Below are 26,343 nucleotides of genomic sequence, written 5' to 3'. Positions count from 1 at the left end.
ACATCCTTCTAGAGTAAACCCCATTCCGTGTGTGTGTTTTAACTCTCTCACTCAGGTGGAAGGGGGACTGTGGTGGGAAGAAGCAGCTGTGGTTTCCTGCTAACTATGTAGAGGAGATCAGTCCTTCAGCTGTGGAGCCAGACAGATCAGTAAGGCCCTCTACCCTGTAGACACATACTGGGATATGCATCTGCTAATCCCACCTGCTAATAATCCACATTTTACAGCCACTAGTCTATGCTATGAGGGACTGTCATTTTCTAGCATCGTTTATAGCAACAACATGTAAAATGCTGCTGTTGGGTTTTTCGATTAGCATTCACGTCCCTCTCCCCCTCCCTCCTCTCCCCCTCCCTCCTCTCCCCCTCCCCCTCCCTCCCCCTCCCCCTCCTCTCCCCCTCCCTCCTCTCCCTCCTCTCCCCCTCCCTCCTCTCCCCCTCCCTCCTCTCCCCCTCCCTCCTCTCCCCCTCCCTCCTCTCCCCCTCCCTCTCCCTCCTCTCCTACAGCAGCTGACAGAGAACAGTCCTCTGGGAGACCTGCTGAGAGGAAGTGTAGATGTGTCTTCCTGTCAGATTGGTGAGTAACTCCTCCCCTTCCTGTTTCTATCCTCCTGCAGATAGCATGGTCACCTTGCCTCGGGACGACCTCTAGATACTTGTATCTCCCTCTCAATCTCTTCTTTGTCTCTCACCACCCACTCTCTCTCTGTGGGGTTATCACTGTTCCATCTCTCTCTCTCTGTGGGGTTATCACTGTTCCATCTCTCTCTCTCTGTGGGGTTATCACTGTTCCATCTCTCTCTCTCTGTGGGGTTATCACTGTTCTCTCTCTCTCTCTCTGTGGGGTTATCACTGTTCTCTCTCTCTCTCTCTGTGGGGTTATCACTGTTCTCTCTCTCGTGTTCTCTCGTTCTCTCTCTCTGGGGTTATCACTGTTCTCTCTCTCGTTCTCGTTCTCTCTCGTTCTCTCGTTCTCTCTCTCTCTCTCGTTCTCTCTCTCGCTCTCGTTCTCTCGTTCTCTCGTTCTCTCTCTCTGGGGTTATCACTGTTCTCTCTCTCGTTCTCTCTCTCTCTCTCTCTCGTTCTCTCTCTCTCTCTCGTTCTCTCTCGTTCTCTCTCTCTCGTTCTCTCTCTCTCGTTCTCTCTCTCTCGTTCTCTCTCTCGTTCTCTCTCTCGTTCTCTCTCGTTCTCTCGTTCTCTCTCTCTCTCTCGTTCTCTCTCTCTCTCGTTCTCTCTCTCTCTCTCTATCTCTCGTTCCCTTTCTCTCTATCTATCTCTCTCTCTCGTGTCTAATCTGTATTGATACTATAAAGGTTCAATACACGGTCCTTCCATTACTACAGGCACATGCTGTGCCATGCACCACTCTGTTTGTTAGGAATAACTAGCACATGTTCATGGCTGCCACAGCTCTCGCTCTGCTCTCTCGCCCCACTCTCTCTCATCTTGCGCTCTCTCTCTCCCCCTAGTGGTGCGGCCTGATGGTAAGGGAAGCAGGCTGCATGTGTTCTCCCTCCTCCCCGCTGCCTCTCCTAGGGCAGGGCAGGTCTTGGACATTGCTGCCAATACCCAGGAGGAGCTCAAGGAGTGGGTCATCAAGATCAGAGAGGTCACCATGACATCAGAGGCCAAGGTATGGAAAGAATACTTTGTAGTAAATGTGTAAGAATAAAGAATGGAAGAAGCGTATACCATGTGCAGGAATACTTCCTCAGAAACTGAGTCTTATGGCTGTCTGTGAAGTAATGACTGTGAGTAGTGTCAAACTGAGTCTTGTGGTTGTCTGTGAAGTAATGACTGTGTGAGTAGTGTCAAACTGAGTCGTGTGTGTGTCAGCTGGAGGAGGGGAAGATGATGGAGAGAAGGAAGAAGATCGCTCTGGAGCTGTCTGACCTGGTCATCTACTGTAGACCTGTACCCTTCGACGAGGACAGTAAGGACACGTCTATACAGTTAAACACACTCTGTCACTCACACACACACAAGGATATCTCACCCTCCCATCTCCCCCCTGCTCCTGTAGAGATTGGGACAGAGCGGGCGTGTTTCCGGGACATGTCGTCGTTCCCGGAGACCAAGGCAGAGAAGTATGTGAACCGGATCAAGGGGAAGAGGTTCCTGCAGTACAACCGGCTGCAGCTGTCCCGTATCTACCCCCGTGGACAGAGGCTGGACTCCTCCAACTACGACCCTCTGCCCATGTGGCTCTGTGGATCCCAGCTGGTCGCGCTGAACTTCCAGACTGCAGGTACAGAGGGAGGGAGGGATGAGTTGTTACTGAGTGAGAAGGGGGATTGATACACTGGGGTAGGAGAGGGAATTTTTCAATAAAAAAAAAACATTTTTTAACAGTGGCTGGTTTTCCCTACATTACCTTTTTGAAGATGACTGACTGAACTTCTCCCCTCTCCAGACAAGCCCATGCAGATGAACCAGGCTCTGTTCATGTTGAACGGGAGGAGTGGCTATGTCCTCCAGCCACCAATCATGAGAGACGACAACTTTGACCCCTTTGACCGACACACACTGAGGGGCCTGGAGTCAGTCACCCTGCAGATAGAGGTGTGTGGTCTTCTATCCTCGTGGAAATCCTCAGAAGTCCCCACAAGGATTGTAAAACAAGGAAAATTCTCCCTCAATGGGACATTTCCCACGTCCCCATGAGGACAACGGCTATCTTAAACTTAGGGGTTAGGGAAAATTTTAGGTCCCCACGAGAATATAAAAACGTGTGAAGGTGTTTAAACTGTCTGTCCTCTCCAGGTGTTGGGTGCTCGTCATCTGCCTAAACACGGTCGTGGCATCGTGTGCCCCCTGATCGAGATCGAGGTGTGTGGCGCAGAATATGACAGTGCCAAGCAGAAGACTGACTCAGAGGGTGAGTAACACACCTTACACTAATACTTAATTCAACCAATCAGGTTCTTTACATCTAGTTAGTAGTTGGTTAGTTGAACCAAGTGTTATTTCGAAGAGAAGGGTCCTAGGTTTTAGGGCAAGGATGTAGTGATGGGTTTGGAATTAAGCTCGTCATTTCCTGTCCAGTTATGGAAAAACAAAGTTGTACAAATATCTAAGGATTGTGTGGCAACCTGATGGACAAAACATCTCCTAGTGTGTACACACAGACTTGGCTGATCTAGTCTTCTCTCTCTCTCCATGTTCTCTTCAGCGGATAATGGTCTGAACCCCACGTGGCCTCGGAAGCCTTTCCAGTTCACCGTGTGTAACTCTGCCTTTGCCTTCCTGCGCTTTGTGGTGTACGAGATTGACATGTTCAGCGACCAGAACTTCCTGGCTCAGGCCAGCTTCCCCATCAACAGCCTCAAGACAGGTAGGTGTCATATCGCACCAACATCCACTCGGATTGGCTGAGACAAGTATGATACACCCTGACTGTCTCTCTGACTAACAGAATAGTTTGGCATTTCAGATTATCATTCTTTTGGCATTACTAGACTCATGTCTGTCTGTCTCTGTGTGGTGTCAGGTTACCGGTCGGTCCCTCTGAAGAACAGCTGTAATGAGGATCTGGAGCTGGCCTCTCTGCTGGTGCACATGGACATCACCCGGAGCAGGGTGGGTACTGGTACACTCACTGGACTGACTCCACCACCACTGTCAGAGTTCCCATCACACATTGACAGTTATTCACTAGGGCCGGGATGGTACCAGTATCGCGTTACTCGTTAGTATCCTGGCAAGGAAACCAAATACATGTTTCCAACATCCCTAATGTTGGAAACGAATATCATTATGTTGTCACCCAGAATCACATTTAATTTCCAAGCTATAGTGCACAGTATTTTACATACAGCAGGTTTTTAAAGGACCATAGTGTTACCTTTGTTTTTCATTTTTGCCATGGAAAACACATTGCATTACTGGTATCATCCCTAATATTCACTCCAACTTATTTTCTCTCCCTCTACTAGGCTGAAAATGGGGAGGTGCTGAGCCCGTTTCTGCCGGTAGGAGGTGTCTCTGCAGCGGTGGTTACCCAGACAGGGCGTGAGCGTCTGGGGGAGACAGGCTCCACGTCCTCAGCCTCCTCCATGTCCCCTCTGCCCCAGTCCCCAGCAGCCCAGACCCAGGCTCAGACACAGGCCTACAGAGGCAGAGAGGGCTCCTTCGAGGCCCGCTACCAGACACCTCTGGATGACTTCAGAGTATCACAGGAGGCTCTGCTGGACCTGGACCCTCAGAACAGGAGGTATGTGTAAGGAGGTATGTGTAACTTTTATCTGTCTGTGTTGGTGCATTTCAGTTTTGTGAGATTTTAGTGTGTCCTTGCTTGCTCTCTCTCTCTCTCTCTCTCTCTCCCTCTCTCTCTCTCTCTCTCTCTCTCTCTCTATTCCAAACCCCCCTCAGGATGATGCGCAGGACCAGAGTGGGCGGAGAGAACCGTGTTTAGGCCGGACCAATCAGGGCGCATTCCAACCCCTCCAGCTCCTCCCCGTACCGATGATGTCACTGACTGCTGTGAACACTGTTTCTATGGAAACACCCACCACCGCTTTGGCCTACATTTCAGGCAGCTCTCCCTTGCTCTGCTCTCTTTCTCTCCTCTGTGTGTCCCCCTCCTGGAGTGAGTGTGAGGTGGAGGGGGCGGGAAGGGAGAGAGACGACAAAGATGACAAGAAAAAAATAATACGCAAAGAAGTTTCAGCCCTCGGCTAAGATGTCGGGAGATGGGGGATTTTGGCGTGCTTGACTCGGGCGCAAAGGTTTGCGAGGGAAAGAAGAATGGAAGAGGGAGGGAGGGATGAGATGAGGGAGGGAGCTGTGAAGGTGTCAGTTTGAAACTGTTTTCCACGTTAGGTTATTATTTTTCTCTTCTCTCTGGCGTATATGAGTATATATATTTATTCCTGCTGTGCTGTTGGCCAGACGACGGCAGCAGCCAACCTGCTCTTAAAGAGCTTCTGTCTCCATGTTTTTTTAATTATTTTTATTTAAACTTTTAAACATTCATGTGATTTTTCTTTAATGTGTAAAACACGAGGGCTCTCTGTGGAGTAACTCAAGCCTTTATATATATACACAGGCTTTTCTTATTTTGCCAAACTTGCATTCTGAAAACTACGGGTCATTCCGTTGCCTGCCTTGTGATGTAAAAGCAGTTTCTCTTAACAGTCTCTAACAGTAAAAACACTCACACTCTTACCCCCTATACACTATTCAATCTGGAAAGCTGAAGTGTTAGATTCCGTGATAGAAATGTAAAGGTAATTGAGCCGACAAATGCAGCATTTACAGTGAAAGCAGAGACTGCAAACGCGGGAACATTGCCTTTAAATTCTAATCACGCTGTAAAACTGAACTTCTGTTGTGTATTGAATAGAGCCCAAATTACCCCCCCCCCCCCAAATATAGAACCTTGTCAAATGTGCTACCCTATTTGGAGATTAGCATGGCATTATTTTCCCTTTTTAGGATGCCATACTGCATTGTAGAGTGCTGGAACTGAGCTAGCCTGTCTGTCCCTGAAAGTTGTGTCAGTAAGCAATGCTGTGAGTTCAAATGCTAGTGATGAAGTCACATCCTTAATGTTTTATCTCTGTTTCAATGTGGATATATGACGGCGGGAGGAGAGACAGGGTGCCACTGGATGCAGTGTGTTGTATTCAGTTCTGCCCACACGTTTACAAGACGGGCTTGGTTTTAGCAGACATTCCGGTGCCAGCGCAGAGCGATGTTTTTGTTTTTTTAAATAATGTTTTATTGTAGCAAGTGTCTACAGTTTCTGCTCTGGACTTCAATACATTTCCACTTGGAATGAAAGGCGAGGTCAATGGAAGACATTAGTTATCTTTGTTTACCTATGTGTTGTCTAAATTGTAGACCGTCTTAACTGGTTTTGAGGGCTTGTGTGTAGATAATCTTAGAGTAGAGCGCGCTAGGAAGTCGACTAACCTAATTAAGTGCAGTATTGCTGGCCGAGAAAGACCTAACTGAAATCCTATAGACAGTATCGATTGAAAGGCTGTAGGTCGGTGGTTCTTGTATGCATATTATTCAGCTGAGGGGATGTTTGTCTTTTCCATTGCGGCATTCCGGATGCTCCCAAAGATTTTCTGAAGATTCTTTCAGCACAGCTGTTTGCCACAGAACTGCTGATTGATAAAGACTTCTGTATTAGACATGAAGGGGTTAAATCACTGTGGTCTATAGTGACATGACTCAGCCTGCAGGGGTCATAACAGCACATTTTTTTATGTAATTCGTAAATCTCCATAGCAGATCTTACTGAATGTATATCGGTGTTGTTCCTGAAAGCTCAATTGATCATTCCTGACTGACAAACGCCCCCAGTCGGTGGTTTAATGGAAGTTGCTCTCGGCAACCAATCTAAGGTCACGCACTTTTGTGCTTACCCCCACAATGGTTTAGGCTGGAAGTAGTGGACGCCGGAGTCATATTTCACTTGATATGCAATGCCCCTCTTGAGCAGACCATACAGTCTAAAACCAGGATTTAGAATGTTATGCCATGGAGGGAATCTCCTTTTGAAGCCATATGGATTTAGTTAAGTGGAACATGGGGGTTGGAACTGAATACCTAAGGTCTGAATCTTCCCACCTTTTGTTTTGCGGCCAATGTCAAACTTTCACAGTAAGGTTGAGGGAATGTGTGCATGCACACACACTTTCGCTCTGTGTTGTCCCTGTTGTGCTACATAGCTCCTAATGCTGACCAGTGTGCTTTCTTCCATGGGCCTCGATGTACACAACTATATATATCTACATTGTTCATTCAGAAATCCTGTTGTCATCTACTGTTTCTTTTGATCTAGACACATCACAATTGTGACTGACGGTCTCATTTACAAACCAAGCCTTTCTGTATTGTGCCTAAGCTATGGAGAAAAAGTATTCATTTTAATTTTGCCTTTCATATGCAACATATTCAAGCCTGAGAATTAAAGTACTTAATCAACTATGATTGGCCTGATCTTGTGCTTGTTTGATTATAATGTATAAACAGTCCTATGAATAAAAATCAGTTTAGTGCACATTCACATCAGGCAACTGTAGGCCTACAGTGAAGGTTTGAAGTGTTAAGAAATTGCTCAATGATTAACTCCTCTGATCCACACAAACGTCAACCTCGATCATTGACTTTGAAAATAAGTGACAGGAAACCAATTTGTTACATTGTTTATTCTGCAAATATCTGTAAAAAGTATACAACAGGCCTAACTAAGTATGTTGGAACTTCTTTTACAGTCAGTCAAGATGTTACAGTTTAAGAAAAAGATCCATGAAAAGATAGACGACATACAGAACAGAAGCACTTGATGTTAAAACAAGGACACATCTAATATTCACCTCAAGTCTCCTTTAAAAATAAAATAAAAACCTGTGCAGTTTCTCCTACCCCAGTACCAAAAACCTCTTGGATACAGTCAGTCTCTTCCCCTCCCTCACACCAGTGATCCTCCCTTTGGAGGATTGGATTGGTCGATATCTGTCCAGTCAATTTTTTTTTAAACACCCCACACCCTCCTTTCACGTCTGCTGGAGTCAAAATCCCAACCTCCCCTTTTCTCCTCTCCCTCCATTCGCAGGAGAGGATGGGGAGAGAAACACCCCCCTTCCTCAGCAAATCCTGCACTTGAGTCTTAACTGGAACTTGTTGTTTTGAAGGAGAAAATGGCAGATTAGAGGATGTGAAGGAGTAGGGTGGGGGGTGTCGGAAAAATGGAAAGCAGACAGGAGGCCATCTTCAGCATAGCGGAGGGTTCGGGGTTCAATGTCCATCCCCAGTAAAAGGGGTGGTTGTGTGGGTAGGGGGGAGTTCAGGGTCCATTTCTAGTGATCCAGTTACAATCACATCTGCTGTCATGCACTCACAACACTCCCCGTGCAAAGACCACCTGCATTGTCTCTCTGGGCCACCCCTAGACCAGGGTCTCCCAAACTCGGTCCTGGGGAGGACCCCTGGGTGCACACGTTTTGGTTTTTGCCCTAGCGCTACATAGCTGATGGAAACAACCAACTCATCACCTTTGATTATTTGAATCAGCTGTGTAGTGCTAGGGCAAAAACCAAAACGTGCACCGGGGGAGGGGAAACCCTGAACTAGACAAAGGCCCCTCAGTCTGTTCCTGTGACAAACGAAAAAATAAATACAATAAATAAACCTTGTATGTAGTGCTACTTTATGACAGTGTCATGTGCCAACATTCTAAATGCATATACCAAGAAAAAAAACACTACCTTTTTCAGGATTCACAGCCTTGGTGTCCACGCTCCTCTCATCTTTCGCTTCTCCACACACCGACTGCTCCTCATCTTTCGCTTCTCCACACACCGACTGCTCCATCTTCTCCTCACCTTCAACCGGCTCTGACGATCCTTCCTCCATGGGTGCTGGGTTGGGTGTTATTCCCCCTGCCACGGGTGTCTCCTCTGTGGCTGCAACACCCCTATCCTTCCCATGCAGCAGTATAGGAGCCTGGGTAGAGAACCAGCGTCGTACCAGCTCTTCGGTCAGCCCACTAGCCTGGGCCAGCTCCAACACCTGTAGAGGACAGACAGTCTTACTAATCACTACTGACCGGCATTCTGCTACTCAACATTTGGACACACAGGCAACATGATACTATAGACACACTTTACATCCAGGTGCACAAATGCCATGTCATTTAATGATAATTTCTTGGTGTTATTACATGTAACTTGAACCAACTCAGTGGCCTTGTGGTTATAGTATCCGCCCTGAGTTTGGAAGTTCGATCCTCGGCTGAGTCACCCCAAAGACTGTAAAAATGGGACCTGAGTAGTCTGCTTGGCACGCAGAATTAAGGAGATAAATTGGGGGCAAGGCACTGCGATAGACTAGCGTCCTGTCCAGGGGGTGTACTTGTACATCAAGCTACAGAAACAGGATCCTGCTCCTATGAGCAGCTCGTGCAAGGGTACTTCAGAATATGAAGATTAAAAGAAAAACTATTTATCCCAGATAATTTAGAGTCCTACCTGTTCTTCCTCCAGACTCCCGTGGGCCTCCAGATGGGCCTTGAGCATCTGAGTGTCTCCCCTCTGGAAGTCCTCCTTAAGGACCATGGTCTGGTAGGCCTCCAGCCACTTAAGCTGGCCGTTCTTCTGCACGTAGCGACAGTCCCCGAACCAACGCACTACCTCAGGCCTGGGCAGCCCTGTGGAAGAGATCAGCTCGTCATACTGGGCTGCACTGGGCCACTGGGTCCGGACAAACACCTGCTTCAAGAGGTGGAGCTGCTCTAATGTCTTCTTGCCCCGGATAGGGGAGGGTTTGGGGGACGCGGAGGGCTTGAGGGCAGGGGTGGAAGATGGTGCTGCTGGTTTTGGGGTTGTAGTGGGGGAGGGTTTAGGTGATGGAGATGGCTTTGGGGTTAGACTTGGAATTGTGGATGGAGCAGGGGTAAGGGTGGGGGTTGATGTTGGGTCTGGGGAGGGAGACAGGGTAGGCATGGTGGGGCTATCTGCCTGCCCTCCCTCAGACTCCAGTTTGCCATCTGACTCAGTCACTTTGAGCATCTTCAGGTTGATCTTAATTGGGTTCACCTTCAGCTCGGAGCCTGAACCATCCTCCTCTTTCTTCACCCCGACATCATCCTTACTCTTACCTCCCTCCTCCCCTCCACCTGCTTCCATCTCATCCGCTTGCTCCGCCCTCTCCAACTCCTCTTTCTTCTTCTCAGCAGCGACTCTCTTCCTGCGTTCAGCGAACCAGCCGTGGATCTCTCTACGGGTCATTTTGGTCTCGGCCCGGAGGCGGTCCACCTCCTCTCCAGGTGGGTCAGGGTCCTGGCTGAAGCTGGCCTCCAGCGCCTTCACCTAGTGGGGTAGAGAAGAGATTAGTGTAGGGTAGACGAGCATAGGTTTCTCATGTCCCAGTGAGCAATTTGATTGGCAGTAAATACACACTAAAGGGATACTTCACCTATAATAAAAAATTGTTTTATCTTATGGGGGAAAAAATTAAGCTGTGTGCAAAGTCAATTGTCACACCACCACTCACCTGCTGAGGGTCCCTCTCTTTGTAGCGGATGGCTGTGAAGTCTGGGGAGGGGGGTCTGGGTGGCCGTCTGGACGGGGTGGTGGGGGAGGTGGGTGTCTGTGAGGGAGGGGGGCTGAGGGCTGCCAACCCCTGCTGGGAGATTTTAATATTCTCATTGGGAGTGGCAGTGTCCGAGAGGTCCATTGGGGTAGCACTGTTACCACGGGGCGTCCCGGGTGTGGTCGTTGCGCTAGCACCCCCCTGACCGCCCGTGCTTGAACGCCCCCCCTTGAGGTTGCGGAAGTGGTAGCGGCGGTCACTGAACCACTTACGGACCTCGCGCACGGTCAGGCCGGTGAAGGAGATGAGACGGTCCACCTCTTCCTGGTTGGGGAACTGGTTGTTGGTGAAGCTCTCTTTGAGCGCGCTCAGTTGCTCCACGGTCTTCTTGCTCTTGTAGAAGCCGGGGTCCAGGAAGGTGTTGGGGAGCGTTCTGGAGCTGGGGGTTCCACTGGCGTCTGTGCTCCCGCTCTGCGCCGGAGAAGATGAGGAGGAAGGTTTGGTGGAGGGGGAAGATGCCACCTCTGTTTTGGTGGTGGTGGGGTTACTGGTAGGATTACTGGTGGTGGTGGGGTTACTGGTGGTGGTGGGGTTACTGGTGGTGATGGCAGTAGGGGTGGCTGTGGGGCCACTGGTTGTGGTGATTGTTTTCTTGTTGCTCAAGCTGCTGCTGTTAGTATCTTTGCTGCTGTTGGGTTTGTTGTCCATGGTGCTTTTAATATCAGCGGTTACTTGACTTTCACTTATCATTTTAGCAATAGTACTGCTGTTGCTTTTGCTGCTGTTGTTGTACCTACTGTCAGTGCTGCTGCTTTTAACCATGCTGATAGCATTGCTGTTGCTTTTCCCACTGAGATTAGCAATAGCATGGTTGATTTTACCATTGGCGTTAATGACTTTTCCAGTGCTATAAATGCTGTTCCCCCTGTTGTTGCCAAAGCTAAGGTTAATAACACTAGCATGGCTGCTGAAACTACTGCTATTGTAACCACTACGGCTACTGCTGATGTTACTACTAGTACTCCCTCCACCATTACTAGTACTACTAGTACTCCCTGCACCATTTCTACTATTACTAGTACTACTGATACTACTAGTACTCCCTCCACTATTACGGCTACTGATGATGATGTTGTTTCCAATACTACTGCTCTCCACCACCATGCTGATCCCCTTATCGGCCACTAGGGCGGCAGCAGGCCGGGCCTGCATCATAGGGCGGGCTGCAGCTTGGTGCTTGGGTGTGACCGCCAGGGCCATGGGGGCACTGTTGACCTGGATGCTGTTGGCCATCATGGGCTGGGTGACAATCACCCCACCCTGACCCACCAGAGAGCCCTGGAGGATGTGAGGGATCCCTGTAGGCCCCAGAGAGGCAGGCAGGACCCTGATGGTGTGCTGGGCTGGACTGTGGTGGGTCTGGCTCAATGGCTGGTACTGGGTGCTAGGGGGAGATGTCTGTATGATGGTGTTGAACATCTTCTTCCTGGCCTCCTCTATCTCCTCTGGAGACCAGCTGATGCCTTGCTTGAGTCTCTGGGCGGTGAACCAGATGTTGATCTGCTCCTCTGGGAACTTGGTGACCACGGTGAGGTAGCAGAGCTCTGCCTTGGTGGGATAGGGGAACTTACTGAAGGACGTCTTGAGGAAGGAGGAAGAGTCCATGGAGGCGCTGTAGGTTGGGATGCTGCTCAGAGGGATCATCACCTGCACCACAGAAGGTAGAATATATATTTCATGTAGTACCAACATCGGAATTACATTGAATTTACACTACTTCATGTAACTATTTCATATAAACTAGGAGCAGATTTACACTGACAGCTCAAAAGGCACTGAAACCCATGTATTTCCATGGTAAATGTAAATACACTGTAATTAAACTTCATCAAGCTGGACTGACACTAGTCAATCACCAGACACAAATTGGTATGTTAAGAGCTCCAGGCCTCCTGGTAAAATGACAGGAAGTAAATCAATGTTTGTACCTTGGGCATGTTCTTGGAGGAGGTGGATGTGGAGGAGGAGAGGGCAGCGGACACTGTGATGGGAGCTGTCTGATGGTAGACGTTCCTGTTCTGGACCACTGACACCACCTGGTTCAGAGAATAGAAAACAAACATTATTGTCGACAGTCTGATATGAAATGCATTCAACTCCCTGAGGAAACTTGTACACATTCTGGCAATGTAATTCAATGAAGTTAATTGAGCACCAATTGTAATTTGCAGTAATGGACTGACCAAGATGTGAAACACAGAAAAGATCAAATGCACTAAGTACCTGTGTGATGGCAGTCTTGAGCATGGGCAGAGCCCCCGAGCCGTTCACTATCTGGATAGCAGAGGGGAGCGTGACCTTGGTGGCTGTCCCGTTGTGCACTATGGTAGGGACGTGGGTAACCGTCACTGTGGGGGTCTCTTTTCTCTCCATCTCCTTGGACTTAGAGATGGGGAGGGTGTCTGGGGAGGGTTCATCAGGAGAGGAATGGGACACCACAAACCTCTTGGACTCTGACTTCCCTTTCATCATCCTCATGATGGGGGTCTTTGTGATGGTGATCTCTGTGTCCCTCCCGGTCTCTGACCCTGTCACCAGACTCTGCTCCACCACCACCCTCCTGTCCCTCCTCCTCAGCTGCAGGGTGGTGCACACTGTGCTGGGGTGAACCTGGGCATTGTGCAGGGCCAAGCCCTCAAACTTGGCCGCTGACACCCCACAGTCCACGCACTGGAAGCTGGGGTCAGCTCTGAAGTCCGGGTGGCCACTGTAGACGTGGTCCAGGAACAGGTTTAGGTCCTGGGTCTCAAAGTTACACGGCCTGCAAGTGTAGGTGCCACACCCATCTTTGACATCATTGCCCCCCTCAGGCCTGGAGGATTTGCCTGGGGATCGCTCCCGGGGGCTCTGCCCGTTACCGCTCGCACCCATAGAGGGGTAGCCCTGTTCCCGGGCCTGTCGGAGGAGGGAGAGAGGGTCTGACAGGCATGAGTCCTGCTCCAGCTCCTCCCGGAGGTGCATGGTCTTATGGGGGATCATACAGGGTATGGTGGATTTCCTCTTGCTGGCCATGGTTGGAGCGGATGGTGTGGGGAAGGGAGGGGGGTTGTGGTAGCCGGCCAAGGAGTACAGCAGTCAGTTTGTAGTTCAGTTGGGGCGACTATGGACCAGCCATTGGGAGGGGAGCGTGGTGAAACATGACCATGAGTTGGGTTTGCTCACGTCTCAGTGTGTTTGCGCTGAAAACAAGATGGAGAAGAAAAAACACAATTAAGCTTCAAGTCATCATTATGAAACTATACTGTAAGAGGTCAATCATTTTTATACCGAGTCCCAGAAGCATATTACACTACGTAATGAAATTCATTTGATACAGACAAAGGAAAGGCCAACATGCTCTGATATGAAAGATGTCTTGAATTGTGGTACAGTGTTCTATCATTTTCAGTGTTGTTTCTTTGTCAATAAATACAGTCTGCTCCTTTAAAAACTCAACTCACAAGCCAAGTAACTCAAGGCTGTCTTACAATTCACACCACCAAAGATATTGGCCAATATTGGGTGTTTCTCTCTGCTCCCCTCCTAGTCTCTCACTCTTCTGTAAAAAAGTTTTTTAGAGAGCTATCCCAGGCCACACCCTCTCTCCTCCACGCCTCTAACTTCCCCAGCCTCATACACAGTACACCCTCAGAGGGAACACAACCCACCCTGGACAGACGCAGCACAGCGCATGACAGATCCACACTCATAGGCTGGCCAAACAATTCACACCACCAAAGAAAACATTAGTGAATATTTTCAAATCTGTAGCGGGACATTCACTCCACAGGATTTTGGTAGACTTCATTTGGGTAAAGGTGGGATTCGTATTAGGCATGCGAATGGCACACACACAAAGATTCAATCTCTACACTATCCAAACTTTTCCTATGTTATAACTACCCCTACAACAACAACAAAATGGCGTAGCTTCCTGTTAGGTGTGCGACTTCTCCCTTCCTTCCCCTCACTTCCTCCCTCCCAAGATGCATTGGTGAAATAATGGAGGACAGCAATTACTCCCAACGGCACCACACACACACTACCAGTCCTTCAACCCAAAGCCTCCTCCATGAACACAATGAATCCCCCTACCATATAAGGAGCTTACACACCTCTGTCTCTCACCTCTGCCACATGGCAGACATGTCCACTGTGCAAATTAGGTCAGCGTCATCTTACTCTCTAACCCAAGTTCCCTGCATCCACACACACACAGGGTGGAGCAGAAACCATAGTAAGATGAAGTCGGCCCTACACACTGGTCTAAGACCTGTTGTGTTTCCCTCCTGATGGCGCCGAAGAGCAACGTGTTATTTTGTAGTCCCAACTGACTGGACCCAAACTGCCGACCAAAGTTCCAGTGAGCCTCTGAGCTATGGACTAAATGGTGTAGGGGTGTAGAGTTTCAAATCTCTTAAAGGTGCAGTGGCTTTTGGAGGACTGAGGTGGCGGATGTTTTGCGAATAGGACATGGTGTTTAAATGGAGTTATGGAGAAAAAGCTTGACCTGACTTACTAATCAGCGCATCTGTATCGATTCTATCAATGGGGGAGTCTTCTTCAATAAAGAGAGTGGGTCATGTGTTGAAAATACACAATCACTGAAGACGATATTGCAAATGATAATCTGAAAACAACGTTTCATCTTTTGTTGCTACTGTGAGTCTCCTATATTACGCAGCAAGCCAATGACCAGTCCCTTCCGTAACATATTCACCAACAGCAATATCTTATGTTTTTTATGCCTCAAACTGTGTTAAAAGTAAAATTGCTAACCTCATTGAAAATACTTTCCGGTCTTCTCCAAAGCATCATACTTTTCCTCTACACTGGTGTCTGGTGTACGAGTGGTTAACAGGCAGAGCAGGCCTTTGCCATTGTGGGGGGAACGCGATCCCCCCCCCCAAAGGGAGTAACTGCCCTCCGTTTTGGCTATAGTGCCCCCCTCTCTCTCTCTGCAACCCGCCACTCCCTCTCCCCTGCCATTCAGTTCTGCATCAGGGGGCACAGCTTTGCCAAGGCGGCCAAGTCACATGACCAACACAAAGGCTTATGGGGGGGTGGGCAGGCCCTGCCATCCATCACATGGGCCTGATGGGGAGAGGGGGGGGAAAGAGGTTGGTGGGGGATGGGCAGGAGGGTTGGGGTGAGAGTGGAGAAGCGAGGGGGGGTGTTAACGGTCTCGGAGGAAGCAGTTAGGTGTTTCAGACAGGAATTTTCTGCCCCAATACCACCCCCCCCATCCACCCAACCCCCGCTCTCTTGCTCCCTCTGCCTCTCTTCGCACTACAATCACATCAAGTCATTTCTCCTCCCCCTCCTCGACTGCGAAGACTGGAATGTTCCGCCGCAAGCTCTTCAGCCAGTGGACACAACCTGAGAGCTGGGCTGCAGTGTGTGTCTGCACATGTGTTTTTCTGAATGAGCATGATATGTGCGTGTGTGCCTTTGTGCCGAGTACCACACGCCAGCCCCCGACTGGCTACAACGAGCAGTTAAAAGACAAGATCACAAACTGTGTGTGAACCCCCCATTAACACCTTGGAGCACCACCGTTAGGCTAACTTGACTACTGTAGGTTCACACAACACACAGCTGGGAGGAGAGCTCATTCTCCAGGTGGACTTTTGTTAAGCAGTATTTACACTGAGTATCTCCGAGAGGAACATTTCACAGAGATTACATGAACAAAGAACCTGCTTCACAGGAATTGAGTAGATACATGTATCAGTACAACACTGGTGAACCTCTCCTCTTGATCTCAGCAGATCTCAGACAAGCCCTGTTGACTTATGGGAGATCCGCTGAAAACTAAAATATGGGTCAGAAATGTTTTTCCATGAGCACAGCGAGACTTACCATGAAGCTTGATTGTGTGTCAGTGTGGGTGCTTGCATGCGTGCGCACATCAGTGTGCCTGTGTGTGAGCATGCGGGGTGTGTGTGAGCACGGGGGAGTGTGAGTGTGTGCTTGTCTGCATGCCTGTGCGTGAGGCTTGTTTACCGAGGCAGTAGGGCGGCCATTTTCCCACACGACACAGCTCGCTGTGACCCACACAGACAGAATGTGGTTATTGTCCTGACACTCAAATAATCTGTCAGAGGTAGAGCGCTCAAACTCACATGCCCACCCGTCGCTCTATCATACCCTGGACTTGCTTCTATACTCTGTGTATAGTCCAATATTAGCCCCCACACACTAGAGACCAACACTCCAAATAGTCTAGGAGCGTAGCCGGCCGGGTGCGTACGCCATCCCAGCCAGCATGACATCCCTGACTATGGCTCCTGTCCCTCATCTCTGCTGTATGCCTGTCTGTCCACGTGACAGTGTCCATCTGTCTGTCCTCTCTGTGTGAGAGAGACTCTCCCATATCCCCTAGCCTTCCCATGTTTGCTTGCCTCACCCCTCCCCCTTCTTCCTCTCTCCCCCTTTTTCTGTCCCCTCTTTCTCTCTGACCCACTCCCTTTCTGAATAAGTTCGGCCAAGAGAGACAGGTCGGCAGTGCCACTGGTATGTTACTGTCCCCATGGCAACTGCCCCCCCCACCCCCGTTCCCTCCCACTCTCCTCATTTCACTCACTCGTGCATCCACCCACAAGCTCACACACAAACAAATACACCTCAAATGCCATCCAGGTCCTGGCTCTAGTGGGCTTGTTTTTTCCACACACTCCTGTGAGTGGTGACTGGAGAGTCCGTGCCCTGCTCCTATTTCAGTGCCTCACTCACGCGGTGTGCATGTCTTCTAGGTGTGGTCGCCCTCGCCAGCGCACGCTATTGGCTGGTGCGAATGGCGTCCTTTCCTTTCCTGCTCACACTCTGTACAGACAGACGCCTGGGTCACTGCCCACCGTTACTGAGAGACAAGCTGGGAGCACTGAGGCCAGTTCTCTTTGTTTCCCTGAGACCCTCTACCCCTTTAAAATAGCCATACTCCCACCATACTACCCCTACAGTTACCCTTCTACATCCCTCCTCAGCTCCCTCTAAACCAGGAGTATGTGGTAGTAATCTCTCCTTCCATCACCACCTCCTCCTCCTTTCCCTCCTCTGGCACCACAGCAGAGGCTTGCGTATGTTTGTCTCTGAGGTTTCCCTTCATTCAGGCTGTATCATTTGTTCTTCGCTTTTGGCAACAGAAACAAAACCCTAATGACACTGTCTCTACACATTGTCACAGTTCAGCTGCTGCTGAATCCCAATTGGGCTGTGTTCAAGTCAGGGAGCGCAAACGGCTGCAAAAAGGTTGCGAAAGCCTGCGTTGCTGTGGCCACTGGCAGTGCAGGCTTTAAAGCTGGATTGTTAAGAGGGTAGGGAGAGAAAAATGGCGGAGCACCACCATGCTCTGTGCTGGCCAACCTAAAATGGCTGACATCACAGGCTGTTAGCCAGGCAGTGCTCTGCCGGTTACTGTTGACCTAAACCTGCTGGCTCTGGACACAGGCACACACGCTCTCTTCCTCCTCTCGCTTCCAATCCTCTCCTCCTATAGAAAAAGGGGTCTTACAGCAGACAGCCTTAGTGGGGTTTTGTGGAGAATAAAAGTTGAACAGTTGGTAAACGAACGCAGGCCAACACAGAAAATAGTCCAAGTTTATTTTGAAAAATGAGGACGGGCAAGAAAATGTTTAACTGCTACCCTTGCCAGACATGTTGATGAAATACAGGCAAATAGTTGTATGTTTTTATTTATAAACAAATAAGGGATAGTTTAAACTACCACGTGCATGCAGCAGCTAAATTATTCTGTGTGGCCTACATCTCACAACAACAATGCCAATGGAGCCATTGGGGACACTTTTCAAATCTGATGGTAACAGAGTCAGATATTAGAATCATTCTAATGCAGCCTATGCTATATTGAATTACTGTCCATATACAATCAAGAATTTGTGCCAACACCAGGCCTGGCAGACTGTGCCACAAAGAGAGAAAGGGAGGGTGTGTGTGCGCGTGCGCGATCAGGGAGATAGGCACACCACCATGACCTCAGGCAATCAATTCAACACAAAACACAGTTACTGACTAAATGCACCAACAACCCATTAATAAATTATTTAATGAATCTCATCTGAAACACTGAACCCCTCTTCATATCATAAATGACTAGTCTACCTTTTTCTCCCCAACAATGGTATGTCAGGGGTGAAAACTGTGACATGGTTGATTAATAGATAGCTGGATTAGAGTTGGGGCTCTATGGCTGTTTTATCATGTGGACATCAGATACAAATTTGCCCTTTGGGAACAGCTTTGAACTAATATCTATCATGCACAGAGAGCATGGCAATGTTGACATGTGGTGGGAGTAACCTAAACAGCTACTGCTGCTGCGTGCATACATTCATATAGCCTAGGCTATCAGGCATACACAGTACATTAGTCGAGATATGAATGTAAATATGAAGAGACAGAATAGTGAAAACTATATTCTGAAAACATTTATCATCCAAATACATTTGATTACTAAGCAGACAATGTCTGTCATATCTAGAATGGGAAAAACATAGTATATTTATTAGTCTTATACTCCAATAATTGTAGATTACAAATTGCATAACAGCGTACTAAACTGGCATGGTCAAACGATTTTATGACATCTAGATATCTTAAAGTTAAACTTTCATAGCCCATCTTCCTCAAAATCGTGCACGAGGATGCAATATGATGGACTGATTACAATAAAATCATTCTACATAACCCATAACGCCTAGAGTGCGTCAACGTAAAGCAAGTTGTTATGATAACTAACTACATTAGTTAACTGATAAAACTGTGATTAATTAAAATTGGGAGAGTGATTTTAAGAGGAAAGCCTGTAAATTACATCTCGTCAATGAGACAGTCAGGAAAATTAATTGATACATTGTAACAAAACTGGCGCGTGTTGTTCTTCCGCTCAATTGCGAAGTGAGCGATAAGTTAATAGGCTGGCTACATACATATTTGTAATATTGTAACCAATTCAGAACAGGGGAAGAGACAAGCCTCCAAAAACTACTCGCCCCTTGCTGTCGCCATTTTATGCGAGCGACATGCAGCTGGCTAACATTAGCACCATAAAGGTAACGCTCGCACAACTTTGAAAAGGTAAAAACTCGTTTTTAAGAATAAATTCACAGAAACCTTACCTTATTTGATAGAGGTGGAGTTCAGATTGTGGAGAAAGTCAAAAATAAACGTAAGCATATGTAACAAAATAAATAAATAATGTGAGATTTGGGGCTTTGTTGATGCCAACTTAGGTAGGGTGGTACCTCTCTCTTCCTCGAATGGTGATAAACGTGATACTGGCCACTTGGGCTAGTGACACAATGGCCCCCGTCGTTCTTGTTTATTTCGAATGGCTCTCACAGCTTCTGGAGGCGTGTGGAGAGGGAAATACGACGCACGTAGTCAGCATAGAGACAGGCACGTGGTACAGAACGTCATTACCGACCTCTTAAGACCTCAGATCGTCTTGAATTTAGAGAGAGAGGGGTTTCATAATAAAGAAAAGTGAACTTCACCCTTCAATATGGTAGTCTAAATTACTCATGTTAAAGGCTTTCCTTTCAGTTGGTATAGGCTAGTCTATACCTCTATGCCACAGGAGGTTGGTGGCACCTTCATTGGGGAGGACTGGCTCCTGGTAATGGCTGGAGCGGATTTGGTGGAATGGTATCAAATACATCAAACACGTGGTTTGATGCCATTCCATTTGCACTGTTCCAGCCATTATTATGAGCCGTCCTCCCCTCAGCAGCCTCCACCGCTGTACTGAGTTAGGCCTAATGTGTTTTCATACCCTAGGTTTTTAGCCTAGGTTACTTTTCTGTTCTTATGTCTCATGGGGTGTGAATGCGAAACAGCTCTGATCCTGCCACCACAGCCTCATGGTTATCAGACACATCAGACATGCATGTGAAGTCATGCACACATCACTTTCAATGTGGTGGATGGGCTACAAAATCTGTAGCACAGTAAGGTCCAGATGATCAAATGCTGGAACAGGCCTACCGTTAATGGCTGATCGTTTTTATAGGGATGTATTTAAGCACTACTTTACTTTATCAAGATTCTGCAAAGGAAAAGCACACAATCTCAGATTCCCTAGTGAATTGATTGAGAACGTTCATCCATGTTGTTCTTGTAACGAAGCCTTCAAGGCTTACACTCAACTTTAGAGACTATGACATTTGTACTCTGCCTTCTTCCTGGTCTTGACCTTTATGCACAGGTGGTATAGTGCTGTGTAGTGTTGTGCAGTTGGTTCACAGGTGGTATAGTGCTGTGTAGTGTTGTGCAGTTGGTTCACAGGTGGTATAGTGCTGTGTAGCGTTGTGCAGGTGGTGTAGTGGAGTAACACGTTGCCTTAGACCTGCAGGACTCGAGTCTGCTCCCAGAGCCTGATGGTGGACTAACACAGTCTGAGTCTGTAGTTACACATACCGCACAGGTTACATACTAGGTCGGCTGCTGGGGTTCATGCAAAGAGATGGAGGACAAGAGTTTACTAATGGTAGCTCCTCTGACCAAGCTTAATATCTAGGGTTAAGCTCAATGGGCTAACACAGGCTCAAGTCCTTCAAACAACCCAAGTTTGATACCAAATTGGTCACACTAGTTTCCCTCTAACGGTTGATTGTGCCCCACTACATCAGTGGTGGTTGTAGTGGGATGTCTGCTGTCTATGTAGCAGTTTGCCTTGGGGGTTGGATGCAGACCTGTCTAAGGTATGTGAGGCCTGGACCTTTATGGCAAATATGTCTTTGCCCTGTAACCACAGAGCAGTGGTGGAAAAAGTACCCAACTGTCATACTTGAGTAAAAGTTAAGATACCTTAATAGAAAATGACTAAAATAAAAGTAAAAGTCACCCAGTAAAATTCTACTTGAGTAAATGTATAAAAGTATTTCGTTTAAAATAGACTTAAGTATCAAAATAATAGTATAAATCATTTCAAACCAGATGGTACCATTTTCTTGTTTTTTTTTATTTCCGGAAAGCCACGGGCACACTCCAACATTCAGACATAATTTACAAACGAAGCATGTGTGTTTAGTCAGTCCGCCAGATCAGAGGCAGTAGGGATGACCAGGGATGTTCTCTGTTTAGTGAGTCTACCAGATCAGAGGCAGTAGGGATTACCAGGGATGTTCGGTTGATAAGTGCGTGAATTTGACAATTTTCCTGTCCTGCTAAGCATTCAAAATGTAACGAGTACTTTTGGGTGTCAAGGAAAATGTATGGAGTAAAAAGTACAATATTTTCTTAAGAAATGTTGTGAAGTAAAAGTAGTCAAAAATATAAATAGTTAAGTAAATTACATATACCCCAAAAAACTCCTTTAGTACTTTAAAGTATTTTTACTTAAGTACTTTACACCACTGCCACAGAGTCAGTGGAATTAACTTCAGCCATAGTCTTGTAAACCCGACCCTAGGCAAGCCAGAACTTTTGAAAATTGTGGGAGACAACCTGGATGTCTAGAGAGACTACTTCAATCATTTTTACCCATCAATTGCTACAATAGTGATACATTGTGAGTTGCATTTAAGCTTGAGTATCTATTCCAAAGACTTCCACATTGAAGAAAGGACACCCTCCATCCCATAATCTACATCAGCCATACTCAAAGACACTGAAAATACTGCTCTGCATCTATGATTAGAACACAGCTCTATCATTTGAAAGGCCAGAGCAGCCGTACAACAAAACCAGAAAGACAAAAAGAAAGAGGCAATAGCATGACTCCACCTCCAGAGTGCGCTGTCTTTTATTTTTGTGTGAAACTTGTCCGTTGGGTGAACGTAGCATTTTCTTATTGGCTCTTACCGACAGGCTAATTTCGGGTCAAGTCCTTCCTGCGCATGAAGTCTGTAGTGTCAGCAGTGCGGTGGTTCCTTTAGCCCTTTGTAAACATTTGACAATAATAATCGATTGAAATAGACGACGGGAACCGTATAATAATAACATTATTGTAAGGTGTGTTGCACGCGGAGCTTCATTTAACGTCTGCAGAGCAAAGGGGTAACAGCAGAGAATGACGAACGGTTCAAAGAGAAAAGAAGAAGTTCATCTCGCCAATGGGGGTGTAAAGCAGTCCACATGGAGCAAAGTCTTAAATAGTACCGCTGTATGGGAAGAGAAGGTTGGTTTAGCTCATCTGATTATATCGATATGGTTGTTTTTCATGTATATTTTGGACAAAGCTGGATATTTAGCGTTTTCATATTGGGCCCTCCTCACTTGATTAGCCAGACAGCTAACTTTAACCAGCATGCTAACGGAGCTAGCTGGCTGTCACCAGGAGTCAGGATCGGGTAACGTCGGGGTAGGCTAACGTTAGCTATTTAGGCTGGGGACATGGTTGAGGGATCTGATTGCCCTGTCTCAAGTGCCAACGATAGTTGTGACTCCTATGATTTTGTATTTTAGCTAGCTACATTGACATTGTGAAGATAGGGCCCGGAAGTTGTCGTGGCCTTTGTTACAGTCAAGATTAACGCAAATACTAATCAGTCTTTGAGTAGCCGTTAGCTTCACCCCTCCTCAGTGACTTCTTCCTCGAGAGTAATCAAACGTTCGCTAGGTTGTCGGTATATAGCACAGCAGCTCTCAAACGTACCACTGTTTACACTACGCTCGTACATGAATTTGTGGAGATTTCTGGATACTGTCTTTAGGGGAAACTTGCCAGTGGATGAATATAGAATACTTTATCAATGTGACTATGACATTACTTGCTCCTCTTTTGAAACAACTCACTTACGTTTATCCTTTTCTTCTGCATACTCTCCAGGATGAGTTTTTAGATGTGATCTACTGGATTCGACAGATTATCGCTCTCATCCTTGGAGTGATATGGGGTGTTGCACCACTAAAAGGCTTCCTAGGAATAGCCATGTAAGTATCATAATGCCTACTCTCCTTTTGCACTCATTGTGGGCCTGCAGGGCCAGGAGAGTACACTGGTTCAATGCATCTTTCTCTACGATACATCCCCTTAAAACAACTACCTCTTGCAGTGTTAATCATTTCTTTTACAACAGTAACATCTTTGTGTATAGCTTCCCTCTCCCTTGTTCCCTTCCTGTTTTTTCCCAAACAACTATAACAACTGTGCCTTAACTTCAATAACAACGATGGCTCCATCTCTGTCTAACACTACCCTCTGGTCCTCCAGATTCTGTGTCATCAACGCAGGGGTCCTGTATGTGTACTTCAGCAGCTTTCAGCAGGTGGACGAGGAGGAATATGGAGGAACGTGGGAACTCACCAAAGAAGGCTTCATGACATCCTTTGCATTATTCCTGGTACGCACACAATCATTTGTTGAACCTTTGGAAGTAATGGTCCAGGCAGTATTTATGTTGTGGTCAGTGGTCACCAACCCTGGTCATGGAGAGATTGTTTAGGCTGGGGACATGGCTGAGGGATCTGATTGTCTCAAGTGCCAATGATAGTTGTGACTCCTATGATTTTGTATTTTAGCTAGCTACATTGACATTGTGAAGATAGGGCCCGGAAGTTGTCGTGGCCTTTGTTACAGTCAAGATTAACGCAAATACTAATCAGTCAAACCCACTGATCTTTGAGTAGCCATTAGCTTCACCCCTCCTCAGTGACTTCTTCCTCGAGATTAATGAAACGTTCGCTAGGTTGTCTGCATTTAACGATAGTTGTGACTCCTATGATTTTGTATTTTGTTCCTGGTTAGCAGTAGCACTAACACATATATTTTTTTATTTTATTTTTTTACCTTTTATTTAACTAGGCACGTCAGTTAAGAACAAATTCTTATTTTCTATGATGGCCTAGAAACAGTGTGTTAACTGCCTTGTTCAGGTGCAGAACGACAGATTCTTAACTTTTCAACTCAGGGATTTGATCTTGCAACCTTTCGGTTACTAGTCCAACGCTCTAACCAGTAGGCTACATGCCGCCTCCATCTGATTGAAGTAAAAGCCTGATACGTGATCTATTAAGAGTTAAATTGGATATTGATGTGATGTAAAAAGAACCTGCACAACAAGATACATTCTTTGAGCGTTTTTGCATGGATTCAGTACCCTGATATGGTTCTGAGAATTGAACAAACACTGTTTTCACAAGAACTGAAAATAGATGCAGATTGCGAGACTTTTGTCTATCAGTTTCTGATACTGTATGTGAAAATGTCCTTTATCCATGGCTAACCCTCTCTCTTTCCAGGTGGTGTGGATAATATTTTACACAGCGCTTCATCATGACTGAAGACCTGAGGGGAATCCAATCCATTTGAGAAAAATATGAACATTTCAGTTGAAGTTAAAATGTCAAGACATGAAGTGTTTAGAAATAGTTTTTAAGACAACTCGGAAACTCGGATCCTCTTTAGTTAAAATGTACATACGTTTTTTTTTTGCGTAGAGCTTCCTATTGGTTGATTCTGATATTTTCCAAGTGGGTAAACTGAGCTCATTTTTCTACAATGAGTTTCCAAGTCGGAAATGTCAGAGTTTCCGAGTTGCTTTGAAAGCGGCAAAACTCCACAGTTTCTGGTGTGTCACCACCCACACCTAGGACCCGTCTTTATGCAGTGCATTTTGGGAGCCATAGTTTGACATGAATGACCTTGTAAGACCATCAGGTTAACATTAAGTTATGGCTCTGTTTGAATACTTTATTGGTGCATCTCAATAGTTTAACATGGCTTCTTCTCTTCACCTCCTTTCCTTTATCTGAACTGACCTGTAAACACAGCACTGGTGAGGGAATGTGGAGGATGCCATTTAGACATTTGCTCTCACCTGTCCAGTTATTTCATATCAATGCAGATAAAGGGGATGAGGAGAAGAGGTATTTTTTCACTATTGAGATGCAACCTTTCCATCCATCTGTATTTCTCCTTACCTTTCTAGAGCTGATCACTGATCTGACAGAAATGGGTTGATGAAAGCAAGTGCTCAGCCAGATTGTTTCCACCTACCCATCCCATAGAGAATGATAGAGGCCTCTAGTGGCCAAAAGGCTGTATTTGCATGGGCAGCACCATTGAGGACTAACACCATTTTAATGTAATCAACTGGGTGGGACTTTTAACTTCATTGGCTGATCCCTCCTGGTGACTCTGATGGAGTAATGTCCAACCGGGTCATCAGAAGGGATCAGCCAATTGTAAAGAAGAAATTTGACTACTTAAAAATGGAGATTGCCTCAATCGTGCTGCCTATGCTGTCACACACGCTATAATTGCACAGATACAAAGATGAGTCCTCTGTATATCTTTGACCCACCCAGCCTAGATCAGTGTAATCTTCATGGAGAGATGGAAGGAAACCTTCATCTCTGAAGTGTTGGAACTGTCCAACTTTTAAGCTAAAACTGTTCTACAGCCATAATTTGTTATTGTTTTTCTTTTCACTCAGTAATGGCAGTAATTGTATCTAGCAGTCAGAATTGGTTTTAATGAAACTTTTTTTGTTTGTTTTCCCTCACACATAGCTTCCAAATCAAATAGTCTTACCTAATGTTCTGAGATTATTAATTTAAACATCTGTCAATTCTGTGAAATGTTCCCTTTTCTCAATCTGCATTGTATTAAACTGATTTATTTGTACTACTTTGTTATATCTTGGTTGATGTAACATACTTTTCAGTATTTTATAGTTAATTCAAGATGGCTGTAATGACACTACTGTACCACGTACATGGTTGGTTTTTGAGAGTATTGTATTTTCTGATTTGGAAATCACATTAAACATTGGCTTTGTTTATCATCCAATTTCAAAGAGATGCTGTGTCACTAATTTAGTATTTGTTAAGAGCATGTCAACTCTTGCTGAGTAAAATCATCTGCATTCACACAGGTGCAGTTCTTTGAATATGAATGGTACAGTACAGGAGACTCAAGTGTGTGCACATCCTTGTCTCAACAGCTAGTTACTAGTACATCATCTTGCAAGCATACAGTCTTCTGATTTTTCAAATAAACTGTCTCCATAGCATGGACAAGAAATGTCACATTTTTGGAAACTTATTTGCAACTCGTCCTCGCCTCAAAACCCATTGGAGGAGAAGGTCAGAGGGGTGGGACCAATGGGTTTTGAAAGGTGGCAAGGAGTATTCATTTGAGATTAGCCCATTGTATTATTAGTATAGTACTTTATATACAGTACCAGTCAAAAGTTTGGACACCTACTCATTCCAGGGTATTTATTTTTACTATTTTCTACATTTGTGGAATAATTCAAAATTATGAAAACACATTTAGAATCATGTAGTAACC

The 26,343-nt window shown here is 46.4% G+C and overlaps 3 protein-coding genes across 7 annotated transcripts in view; 2 read left to right on the top strand and 1 right to left on the bottom strand.

Moving 5' to 3' along the window:
* Nucleotides 1–6,944, top strand: part of plcg1 (phospholipase C, gamma 1) — a 36,525-nt gene extending 29,581 nt beyond the window's left edge. The window contains exons 23-33 of one of the 5 annotated variants that reach the window (XM_071348906.1): nt 56–149; nt 510–576; nt 1,469–1,632; nt 1,836–1,932; nt 2,023–2,247; nt 2,413–2,561; nt 2,763–2,877; nt 3,172–3,333; nt 3,490–3,578; nt 3,935–4,212; nt 4,371–6,944. In XM_071348906.1, coding sequence (XP_071205007.1) covers nt 56–149; nt 510–576; nt 1,469–1,632; nt 1,836–1,932; nt 2,023–2,247; nt 2,413–2,561; nt 2,763–2,877; nt 3,172–3,333; nt 3,490–3,578; nt 3,935–4,212; nt 4,371–4,413 — 1,483 coding nt within the window. In that variant the 3' untranslated portion in view covers nt 4,414–6,944. Of the gene's footprint in view, nt 1–55; nt 150–506; nt 577–1,468; nt 1,633–1,808; nt 1,933–2,022; nt 2,248–2,412; nt 2,562–2,762; nt 2,878–3,171; nt 3,334–3,489; nt 3,579–3,934; nt 4,227–4,370 lie in introns of all 5 variants that reach the window. The other 4 variants (XM_071348904.1, XM_071348905.1, XM_071348903.1 and 1 more) reach the window with 4 other exon arrangements.
* A 203-nt stretch (nt 6,945–7,147) lies between these two features.
* On the bottom strand, nt 7,148–19,514 carry zhx3b (zinc fingers and homeoboxes 3b). Its single transcript, XM_071348908.1, has 7 exons — nt 19,223–19,514; nt 12,330–13,285; nt 12,035–12,142; nt 10,008–11,753; nt 8,984–9,823; nt 8,222–8,525; nt 7,148–8,109 (listed from the first exon to the last, which is right to left on the bottom strand). Exons 2-7 carry the CDS (start codon nt 13,116–13,118, stop codon nt 8,099–8,101), a joined length of 3,798 nt encoding a protein of 1,265 aa, XP_071205009.1. The 5' UTR covers nt 13,119–13,285; nt 19,223–19,514; the 3' UTR covers nt 7,148–8,098.
* Nucleotides 19,515–21,878: 2,364 nt separating this feature from the next.
* Nucleotides 21,879–25,839, top strand: rab5if (RAB5 interacting factor). The gene is made up of 4 exons (XM_071348912.1): nt 21,879–22,224; nt 22,876–22,979; nt 23,260–23,389; nt 24,288–25,839. Exons 1-4 carry the CDS (start codon nt 22,117–22,119, stop codon nt 24,327–24,329), a joined length of 384 nt encoding a protein of 127 aa, XP_071205013.1. The 5' UTR covers nt 21,879–22,116; the 3' UTR covers nt 24,330–25,839.
* The last annotated feature ends 504 nt before the right edge of the window (nt 25,840–26,343 follow it).

This window comes from Salvelinus alpinus, chromosome 17 (genome assembly GCF_045679555.1).
Source record: "Salvelinus alpinus chromosome 17, SLU_Salpinus.1, whole genome shotgun sequence".
In the NCBI taxonomy this organism is placed as follows: Eukaryota; Metazoa; Chordata; class Actinopteri; order Salmoniformes; family Salmonidae; genus Salvelinus; species Salvelinus alpinus.
This window is presented reverse-complemented; position numbering and strand designations above follow the sequence as displayed.

Coding starts and splice junctions, on each gene's coding strand:
- zhx3b (XM_071348908.1), bottom strand. CDS start 13,118: ATGGCCAGCAAGAGGAAATCCACCATACCCTGTATGATCCCCCATAAG. Junction 11,754..12,034: donor CCTCCAAGAACATGCCCAAG/GTACAAACATTG, acceptor TCTGTGGTGCAG/GTGATGATCCCTCTGAGCAG. Junction 8,526..8,983: donor GGAGTCTGGAGGAAGAACAG/GTAGGACTCTAA, acceptor TGTCCTCTACAG/GTGTTGGAGCTGGCCCAGGC.
- rab5if (XM_071348912.1), top strand. CDS start 22,117: ATGACGAACGGTTCAAAGAGAAAAGAAGAAGTTCATCTCGCCAATGGG. Junction 22,225..22,875: donor CCGCTGTATGGGAAGAGAAG/GTTGGTTTAGCT, acceptor CATACTCTCCAG/GATGAGTTTTTAGATGTGAT. Junction 23,390..24,287: donor CATCCTTTGCATTATTCCTG/GTACGCACACAA, acceptor CTCTCTTTCCAG/GTGGTGTGGATAATATTTTA.